At 41.3% G+C, this 11,283-nt stretch overlaps 2 protein-coding genes across 2 annotated transcripts; one reads left to right on the top strand and one right to left on the bottom strand.

Annotated features, from left to right (window-relative positions):
* Positions 1-783: 783 nt before the first annotated feature.
* LOC115732489 (cell division cycle 20.2, cofactor of APC complex-like) lies at positions 784-2,210 on the bottom strand. Its single transcript, XM_030663141.2, has 4 exons — positions 2,116-2,210; positions 1,793-2,045; positions 1,126-1,686; positions 784-1,016 (listed from the first exon to the last, which is right to left on the bottom strand). The coding sequence occupies exons 1-4, from the start codon at positions 2,208-2,210 to the stop codon at positions 876-878; spliced, it is 1,050 nt and encodes a 349-aa protein (XP_030519001.2). The 3' UTR covers positions 784-875.
* Positions 2,211-6,352: 4,142 nt separating this feature from the next.
* On the top strand, positions 6,353-8,152 carry LOC115732666 (phospholipase A1-Igamma1, chloroplastic). Its single transcript, XM_030663350.2, has one exon. It carries the CDS (start codon positions 6,395-6,397, stop codon positions 7,907-7,909), a length of 1,515 nt encoding a protein of 504 aa, XP_030519210.2. The 5' UTR covers positions 6,353-6,394; the 3' UTR covers positions 7,910-8,152.
* Positions 8,153-11,283: the final 3,131 nt, after the last annotated feature.

The raw sequence follows: 11,283 nt of genomic DNA on the forward strand, positions 1-11,283 counted from the left end.
TAAAAGCCAAATACATGAGCCCCTGTAGTGTGAGGTAACACTTGTATCCAGGTTCACATTTTCTTCTGGTGGGAGCAAATTGAAATTTTTTAACCATTAGAAACAGAAAAAGTTGGGATCATCCTCCATAATACGAAATGCAACATTAAACGTATTCATTCAAATTCGCAGCTCTTAGATACAGAGGAAATTCCAGCTAAAGCATGCTCAGACAAAAGGACTCCACACTTGTTTCCCAGATGGCCAAGATCTGAGGAGACCCTCCCAGTGGCAGACAAATATATATCCATAAGATAGGGCTCCCACTCTTGACAGTAACAATACTCTTGACCATGCATACTGGCATCATAACATTTGAAAGCTCAAGTCTCTCTAACAATCACATTTCGCATTTCGCAACAATTGTGAATATTGAATCATAAAATAAACAGAATACTTCGAGGAAAAAGAAAGGAGGTTATGGATTACATAATCCCTACTTCTCACAAGAAAAAACTTCAGGCTTTTAAAGAACATTTTACCTGCCCATGTTGATCGCCATGTATGTCTCCAAACTGTCCCTATATTGCAATAACTGAAGTCTAGTCATATGGCGATCCCAAATGGCACGATTTTCACCCTCCAACTAAAAAAAAAAAAAATACATGGCACGTCACGCATCAGTGACTACAGCCATTGGGAAAACACTATGTTTGACCTTATTTTGACTATAAAATGTACAAATGCACACTCAGGGCGACTGCTACTGAATATTCATGAGCACCCATCACTGGGTTTGGTTTGTATGTATGCATTGTCTTTAATCCACAATACTTGGACGATGTGATGGTCTTCTTGTCTTGTCAATCCCATTGTCGGGCATCTCTTGAAGTCCTTCAACGAATGCCATTCGAGCAAGCAAAAGGCTCCGGATTAGCTTTTGGAGCTGGTTTAGCCAGCTCCAGAAGACCAAACACGTTCCAAAGCATCAGCTTTTCATCCCCTGCTGCCGATGCTACAGTGCGACCATCCGGACTCTGACAGGAAAGAGACAATGTTACTACTTGAGGATCTAAAACTCATCAGAAAGTAGTGAATGCAGAAATGCAATTTCTAGAACCAGAAATTAGTGAGTTGCAAACATACCTGGGCCATGAAAAGCACTCTAGAATTATGACCAGTCAGCTCTGCAATCGTTACCATTGAAGGGTACTTCCAGAGAGTGAGCTGATTGCGAGTAAATCCATGAGAGCTAAGCAACTCTCTCTCATTCTTGTTCCATAGAAGAGCACAGACCTGGGAACCAGAATACAGAGAGTCTAAGCACGCACCAATGTGGATGTCCCAAAACATTATGGTCCGATCACCTCCACCGGAAGCCAGCAAATCCCCCTGGAAGGGACACCAGGCAAGGGCTTTAACAGTGTCTCTGTGCTCTTCGAGCCGGTGAAGTGAAGATGCCACGAACATTTCCCAAATGCGGAGGATGTAATCAGTCCCTCCACTAGCTAATTGCTTTCCGGATGCTGACCATTTCAACCCACAAACCTCCAGGGTGTGACCCCTGTAGGTATCAACAATGGGAGATCCCACTCTCGTAATTACACTATTCACGATCCGTCCATCCATTCCTCCTGTTGTAAGGATGTGATTGTTCCATGCCAGAGACCCAACCCGAGATGTGTGGCCACCTCTCAAAGTCGTTAGCTGCAAATGAAAAATTCGACCCAAATTGGGACCACAACAACTTATCAGGCAGGCGTTTCATGAGATGATTATACAAACAAAATTTCATCGTGAGAAAACCACTGACCAGACTACTACGAGTCAAATCCCACAGTTGCACTTCAGAATTGTTCAATCCAACGGCAATTTTGTCACCATCTGGGGCCCAACAGACACTGGTGACTGGGCCGTTTTCATGGTCGATGGTGACAAGTTCTGAGGTAGAGCCATCGGAAGCATTCCAGAGATAAACTAGTATATTGCTGCTACCCAAGTCCGGTAAGGTGAGGCAGTCGTCGTCCACAATGTCCTGGGCATCCAAGGTCCTCTCTGGGGTCTGCTAATAAGATGGACGACACGTTAAGCCTAAGGGCCACCACCTCTGCCCAGTTGAAAAGTATTCTTAGCCGAGGTCTGTATCGGCGGCGGGGTCTTGGTGGCCTGGCAGGCCGAGGAGAAGTGAGTTGATGCGGGATCAACTCTGCCCAGTTGCGTTGGGATCGCATGACATGTACAGGTAAAAATATCATATAAAATAATCAAACGCAGCGGAAATAAATAAAAATCTATACACATATCTCCAGAGGCGTAGGTCATGCGTTTCAATCGAAAATCATATATTGATTAAAAGGGTTAAAGGATTACCTCTCATAGCGTGCTTGAAAACAAATTGATTCGGGTGTTCATTGTTCGAGCCTCACAAATATCGGATCTCTAGTTCAAACACATCACAAATTGCAACGTCGAATGAAAGAACGAATTCACAAGAATCACCACTTGAATTGTGCTAGCAATATTACGGAATCAATTCTCCACGCTATCAAAATTTTGGTCACCATAAGAGTAAAAGTCTAGAGAGAATTTTCTGGTTTTCTCTCACTTTTCCGCACACATGTGCACACCTTAAGAAAACTAAACTCTGCAACGTTTTGCAGATTAATTTCTCCGGTCTGCAATGCATCACGCGCACGATCATGTCGGTTGCTGATCGTGCGCGTTGTGCATTTTGTTGGGCACAATTGATCGTGCACTGCGCAAGCAGTCAGCAAGTAGTTGTTGACCATGTGGTCAGCAAGTATGGTCAACAACTACTTGCCGACCACGTAGTGCATTACCCTTTTTTTTTTTAATAATAATAACAATTATTATTACTATAAAAATAAAAGGTACACCACCCTTATGTGCGCAAATTGGGCACATCAATATTTGTCATTATATGCACGTATGTCAATGATCGAAAATAAAATAAAATAAAATAAAATTTAATCTAATTTTAGTCCGACTAATTCGATAGTCGTGATTGCAAACATATTTACAATATCGTCTTTCCGTTTAACGTCGTTATGTATCGGTTAAGGTGTGTGACATCCTTATGTTTATTATTGAGCTAGCAGTAAGATATGCACTAACACATTAGTACTTCCAAGATAATTAATTGTCCCAATTAACCTCTAGGTTCCACAAGCCATGAGTGACATCTAGCAATATGTCATGACTACTCAGACAGTGTGAATTTTTTAAGAACATAACGAACCTGTCGGCTTTGGCTACAAAGTAATTCAATCCATTCGTCTTATTATATCCCGATCGAACAAAGACCATGTAATATTTGTCAAGTCACCAATTAGATCATATGTACAAATTCAATCAACATGCATTTATACAAGACATAAACATTTTATTCTCGATTACAACCTCGCCGAGAATTTCCAATGCATTGTCATAATTAAATCGCAAAGGACATCATACCTTGCACGTGACAAGAAGAAATATTTCATTTTGCGCACACATGTGATTTCGTATGTGCATGAACCGTGACAATCAAGTACGGAGACGGATCGACGAACCGTCAATATGTGTCCTCATGAATCATAGCCATCTAACACATAAGTCAATACTGTACCTCAAGTCTAAGAATTATCTCCCATTATACAAAATTGATTACTCTTAACGCCCCCCACCCAATACCGGAGACAACGAAACCCACATGCAGAAGAAGAAGATAATTCCTTACGTTCCGAGAGGTGACATGATAAGACTACTCTTTTAGTCTCTGGTGTTTGCTTTTTGACCAGTTAACTACTGAACCTAGGTATTGTTCAAATCATTTTGAAAAAAAAAAAATACTAAGTAGACTGTGTCCCAAATAGTTGGGAGTGACCATCCGACATATTCTAATAAGTACCCGGCATCAAACCCGTCTCTAATGGAGGGGATAAAACCCGCGATTCTGTGATTTTGGTAGAAATTGATGACCGAATGTGTCGGCTTGCACATAAGGAGGTGGAAATTCTTCGAAATTCTATAGTTCGTCCTTGTGCGGTAAGTTTTATACTATGGATCTTGATCTCCATTTCTAATTAGATTACTTTGGACAGTCTTTTCTTCTTTCATTTCGGAAGGATCAAATGTCTTGCACAACACTAATATTCAGCAAATTTTTTTTGTAATTTGAAATCAGGATTAAGAACAACATGAGATGGGATATATAACATGAGTTGGGATCCTCTTGGAGTATATACTGACATCCCATGGGCCGCAAGCAGAGGTGATCAATGAGCAGGGTCGAGTTAGGCCGAGTTCATAAATCAGGCTTAAATGTTGCCCAAGCTTTTCTTTTCTTTTTGGTTCGCTGAGGTTTTTATTTTATTACCTCTCTCAATTTTAGTCCCTCTACGAACAATCATCGAAGCAGAACAAGTCAATGCGCCAAAAAAGAAAAGAAGAAGCAATCTTCTGTTAAATAAAATTTCTCCTTTGAATTTTTGCCGATATTTATTTATTTATTTATGCGTATTAAAATTAGAAAAAATCATTTTATTGGTTGATTTTTTTAATTTAATTTTTATTTTGCAAGCACGGTGTATTCGGATATTGCGAAAACCACCAGGTTGATGTTCTATAAGACCTGTAATGCCGATAAATCCTCCATGCGTTTTCATTGATGCAGACTCCGCATTGCCCCATTGATGCCCGTCTATTTAATTCACATTCTTATTTATCACAGCTCCCCCGAAACAAAGTTTTCTGAAAACTTTCCCGAGTTATATGATTAATGATAACGTCGTAGTTTTGTCGAAGTTATCGAATAATTAACACAAAAACCAATTATATCATCTTAATATCCCAAAAAATAATATCAGGAAATGGCGAAACTTCAAGATGTCATAGCAAATGTGTTCCCTCCCCCCCAAGATTGGGCATCCAAAAAAATGATTCAAATGCAAAAAATTATATGCAAATATCTACCTTATATTTGGAAACGTGTAAGATAAATAAAAGTCAAGTTCGAAACGTGACGAATAGAAGAAAAGATCAAGTTACAAATATCAACATAAAAAATCAATACAAAATAAAATACACAAGGAAGAGGCATATAACTCCCGTTTTGGTGGATTCTTCTTCAACAATGGAACCACAAAATCTTCAAATTCAACCGGAATAGAGGAAGAAAGGGGCACTTTAGAAGTGTATCATCCACTCCTCTTACGAACTGAAGTACCCGGAAAGAAGCATTACTCCCTTATTATATCCAGTGAATATATTCCTAGCAAATACGATACTACCATGTCGACGGAAAAACATATCAAGAATTTTGCGAGGCGGGCGACGTCAAAATGAAAATAAAATTCGTGAGCAACAGTTACATCGCGACACTTGCTTACTTATGATTAAATCAATTTCTGAGGTACGATATCTTTTTTCCGTTTGTCGTGGAAATGCGAGTCCGTGGAAAAATGAAGATATTACCGGTAAATGATGGAAAAATAATGATGCTTCTATAAGTGTTTTCGTTTCTACGAAGTCCAATTTTAAACATAAAATGAGGCTTTGGACCAAGCATACGACTACGAGTATGAATAATGATGCTTCTTTGTGCGAACGCAAGGCGGACGCGTTGAAAGTCAAACGAGGAGGAGAAGGTCCAAGTTCTCCTCCATGCTAATTCAAGATGGTTAGGTAGTCAAGGGTCATGCGAAGTGCCGGAAATACCCCTCGTCACCCAATTATTTCCCTTTATTTCTTCCCTTTTTTTTGTTATTTATTTTGTTTTTGGGGACCATAACACAGTCCATTTTCGAAAGAGGGAGCCGTTAGTCTGATAGTCTGACAATCTTGTCGGTTTTTTTTTATCACACGATCTTCCAATCAATGAATGTTTTATGCAAAATACGTAGATGATGGTGTGTGGATCTACGGTTGAGATTATACTATCTCCGACAATCTTGTAGAAAAAACAACATTTCTCTTTTAGGAAGTTAGTAGCATGACAGTTTGCAGGTTATTTCTAATCACACGGTTCTCCAATCAATGAATATTTTATGCAAAATACATAGTGATAATGTGTGGATCTACGATTGAGATTAAACTGTCCCTGATAATAATGTCAGGAAAGCATTTCCCTTCCGGGAAGCTGCTAGTCTCACAAATAAAACACAAGAACCTTCATCTTGCTGGGGTCAATTCTGGAAAAATTGCCATTTCTTGTTTGAACAGCTTCGGTTTTGGTCACCTTGACCGGGCACGACAAGCTTTTAAAAAAAAATCAAAATGAAACCCTTGAAAGAAATCGCGTACTTTGAGTCAAAGACTGAAAACCATTTAAACCCCCCTCGATTTCCAAACTGACATGCTCATACATCTCCAATCTCTCAACTCAAAACTCTCCATCATCATCACAACTCCAACCATGGCAACTTCCTCCGTGCTCTATAACCCACTTCCCGTCCCTCAATCCACCAAGAAGAGATCACCATCCATCGCCCGTGCCCCAAGAGAGATAGTTCTCAATCCACCACACACAAGCTCGTCGGGCCAAGCCGCTCGTCTCGCCAAATCGCTATTGAACCTCCTCCATCTTCACGTCGAAGCGCCCCCGGGAACCGAGGATCTCCGCTTCTCCAGGCAGGTTAGTTCACGCGATATCGACGAGAAATACTCCGCCCCGACAAAGTCTCCTAAGGAGGTGATATGCAATAAGTGGCGCGAAATACACGGGTCGTCGGATTGGGAGAACCTCCTCGACCCCCTCCACCCTGGGCTCCGGAGGGAGATAATCAAGTATGGGGAGTTTGCGCAGGCGACCTACGACGCGTTCGACTTCGACTCCTTCTCGGAGTACTGCGGCAGTTGTAGGTACAACAAGCGTAAGCTCTTCGACGAGCTGGGCTTGAACCAAAACGGTTACGAAGTCGCCGAGTATATTTACGCCATGTCCCACGTGGAGATCCCGAGATGGCTGGAGAGGTCCCAAGTGGCGGACACGTGGAGCAAGGACTCTAATTGGATCGGCTATGTAGCACATAGCGACGACGAGGAGACACGCCGGATCGGGCGCCGGGACATCTTGGTGGCGTGGCGGGGCACGGTGGCTCCGTCGGAGTGGTACGAGGACTTCCAAAGGGAGTTAGAGCCAATTGGGAATAAGGACGGTCATCATGCCAGGGTAGAGCGTGGGTTCCTAAGCATCTACACCTCCAGGAGCGAGTCCACGAGGTACAACAAGTCGAGCGCGTCGGAGCAAGCGATGAGCGAGATACGCAAGCTCGTGAATCTCTACAGAGATAGGGGAGAGGAAGTGAGCCTCACCATAACCGGCCATAGCCTAGGAGGCGCATTGGCTCTCCTCAATGCTCACGAGGCTTCATCCGCCATCCCAAACCTCCCCACAAGCGTCATAACCTTCGGTGCACCAAGAGTTGGGAACAGTGCATTCAGAGACGAGCTACGCGGAAACGGGGTCAAAACCCTAAGGGTAGTAGTGAAGCAAGACCTAGTCCCAAAGATGCCAGGGCTTGTCTTCAATGAAAGCTTGGATAGGTTTGATGAGCACATAACTGGGGCATTGGAGTGGGTCTACACTCATGTTGGGGCTGAATTGAAGCTGGATGTCCAGTCATCACCTTTCCTGAAACATGGGTTTAACTTGCTAGGGTTTCACATGATGGAGACTTACCTCCATCTGGTGGATGGGTTCCTCAGCACAAGGTCCAATTTTAGGGCAGATGCCAAGAGGGACGTGGCTTTGGTCAACAAGGCATGCGACATGTTGGTGGATGAGCTGAGGGTGCCTCACTCTTGGCACCAATTGGCCCACAAGGGTCTTGTGTGCAATGAGCATGGAAGATGGGTGAAGCCTAGAAGAGACCCTGAAGACATACCTTCGCCCATTGGAGTAGGACACAAGCAAAATTTTTGTTGTTGAGGTGGCCCCAAGAAGGCCATGAAGGACTTGTACTCTTGCGCAGTCTTTAAATGAAATAGAGAGATTCTTTTTTGGGGGAAGTTTTGTTGTTTGTTCATTGCATTTTAGGGTATGGTATTCTCTTTTAGATGCTAGTTCAGAAATAATAACATTTGACTCTTAACATTAAAGGCAGAATCAAGCATCGTTGGATCGATAACTAGGTTGAAGTGTCGATTTGAACTAATTAAAGATTGTCCTGCCGCCAGCTTGAAAACTAACTTGTTCAGTAATACTGAGGAGCCATGACTCGCGAGGGTTGTCATACTAGAAAGTTGACACAGTAATAATACTAGGTATGCTCATATTTTTGTGAAAGAATTGGTATGAGAAATAATATGATGGTCTTTGGTCGAGCATTAGCTATGAACTAATTATTTAAATGTTCCCTTGTAGTCTGTCACCCTACCTAGTGTACCAATTCAAGTACCATATTTTTTTTGGGGTCTTAAAGTCCCACGTCAGGTGGAGAGGCCTTATTGAGTGATTTAAAAGTAAACACTTATCCCAAATGATAACTATTTTATGTGGTCATCAGAATACTTCTTTTGGGATTTGACCTGCATGAACTAGTCCAAATTGTTAGAAATGGTACCAGAGTAGGACGCTCTCTAGTAGATTTGTGTCTATGGACACACTAGGCCCGTGCCACCTTCAATGAGAGCGGCAAGTGATCAGTCGGACAAGAAGATAGTAGGACGGGACCATGGGGCTCGGATAATTTGGGAACCCTAGCATCCTTGTAAAAGGAGGTGTAGAAATGTACGTGATGACTAGGGAAAGTACCACCTGATAATAAGCCAGCACTGAGGAGGACATCAATTCAAGTGAGGAGGCATGTGACATAAAATGGGTAAGCCTTTTTTTTTTTTTTTTTTTTGGTTTAGGGTAAGGCCTCGTTGGGCGATTCATGATTCCCAAATGACCACCACCTTGTGTGGGTCACTAGAATTCTTATTCTGAGGGCTTGATCTAAGTAGAGCGGGTCGTAATTCTATTACTTCATTTCATTATATTACAACCACAAGGACAATTGCTAGTCCACATATGCAATGCATTCAATTGAAGTGAAATTGGAAGGAAGAGTCACTTTTCCAGGAATCTTTCCACAAAGAACGCCATCCCATGCTCGACTGGGAAATCTTAGCGAGTTGAAACTCTGATCTGCATTTGCTTTCTCCATCTCTTTATGCTTGCTTGGCTTTGGACTCTTTGTAACCGCAGCAACTTCCTGTTCGATTTTATCAAGCCATAGCTATTTTGGACCAAATTTTACTTAGCTTGATGTCCGCATAATGAGAAAGCCCAGGTGGCACATAATTAATTGAGTCATACTAACGATCGGACCAAATTTAGAAAATTTAAGAAATTCAATTTGGTTTAAGAAAAAAAGAGTGGCGTAATCTTTGTTGAGAATGTTTTATAAAACATAAGTTCAAGAATTAACAAGTTTTAAAGAAAACTTTTATGCTACTAGAATATAGTTTTTTAAGAATAACCACGAGACATTATGTTATTAATCATAAAAGTTTGAATAAGTGCACTTGAAATTCTAAAACTTATCGAGAAGGAACAACAATATCTTAAAAACTCTCAAATAATGCATTTAATTTTAACATTTATGGTAAATTGAAGCTAGATATCCACTACCTAGTTGAAAAAAGTCTTGCCTAAATTCAGGTCCACTGGATCATTAATCATTCAAGATCTATAACATTAATGCCTATGATGAACCCGATCCACTTGACCTAAATCCAAGCAAGTATTTTCTGATGAAAGATCACTAGTAATGTTGATTCTCATAGGTACCCAAAGTGAGGTTGAGCGATTTCGGGTTCCGAGTAAGTTCTACCTAGAACCCGAAACCTACCCGCTAGTACAGATTTTTCATTTTTTAGAACCCGGAACCTACCCTACGTACCGTGGAACCTGGAACCTATCTTGGCACAAGTTTCGGGGTCCGGCTCTAGGGATACCCGGGAGACCTGTCAATTTTACTAAGAACACTTAAGAAAAGCAAATCCAACATCCACATAATCATTGTTAATTAGAGAGTGATTAGCATTTGATAAAAACAAACCAATGCATTATCAAAATAAATGAATAAAATAAAAGGCGTGAACAAAGAAAACTCCAAAGCAACTTAAACGAAACTTCTTCATCAATCACCCCGATCTTAAACACATCAAAAGCATGAATGCAAACAAGGAACACCCAAAATCTAAGACAACGTTTTAATTAGGAAAAGGTGGAATTGCTCTTCACTTTCTGCATAAAATTCAAGGAGGAAAACAAGGGAACATTAAAAAAAAAAAAAAAAAACCGCACCTTGAGGCCACTTGGGAAGAGGCGAAGGCAGAGAGAAGGGCTCTGGCTCCAGAGGATAGAATTCAGAGACATCTTCCCAGCAAATACACTCTCAACCCAAAATTCTTGGTTCGCCGGGTCAAACCCACAAAAAAAATTCTAAAAACTTTTTAAATGATTAGTGCGAATCGACCCAAAGTCGAAGTTAAGGTTTAAAAATAACAGTTCCGGTTCCATAGAGAATCGAGAACCGGAACCGAAACCGACGGTTTCTCAAAATGCGGAATCAAACACCGGACCCTAGTTTACTAGAACTTGGAATAGGACCGGGAACCACAGGTTCAATTCTCCAATTCCCGGTTCTACCCTAGAACCATACTCACCTCTAACCTAAAGTACTACTTCCTGGCTAAAGCTTTTTTTTACCACCTTGAATTTTGTGCGTCCATTCCAAATATGGCAAACGACATTGAATTTGAATACCTTAGTTATGTGAGAATTACTGTTATTTAACGAGACCGAGAGGTTGTGTTTCGACCTTCTATATGCCATTATTAACTCTAAGCCAGTATAGATTCACTTGTCTCGCCAGAGGATCAAACTGACGGAAACATCTGAAAAACGCACCTTTTACAATCATCCCCCCTACAAAGGATTAATGCAGTTAGAACAGTGGACACCAAGAGAAGACTAACAACCTTTGCCTTTCGTGAATGATTAAGGAACACCCTCCCCGTTTTGTTTCCCTTTCTTTTGGGATGTTTTTGCTTTTCATCTCGCTGTTTAAAGTGGGTAACAGCTTTCATAAGGTTTGATGCTTAAAGCAGGCTACTCCGAGTGTTTTGCCCCTACAAGGTAGAGCGCAAAACAAGCACCTAACAGTCTTATCAGATATCAAGAGCTGTTTTCAGAAAAAGAGTTTTAATGAAGCTCTCTTGGAGAACTGAAATGATCCAAATCTAAGTTCCTTGAGCAGTAAGTCTGAGGCTAACCAAGGGCGTTCAACATGTGTTCACTCAGAGAATGGC

This window comes from Rhodamnia argentea, chromosome 9 (assembly GCF_020921035.1).
Source record: "Rhodamnia argentea isolate NSW1041297 chromosome 9, ASM2092103v1, whole genome shotgun sequence".
Lineage (NCBI taxonomy): Eukaryota > Viridiplantae > Streptophyta > Magnoliopsida > Myrtales > Myrtaceae > Rhodamnia > Rhodamnia argentea.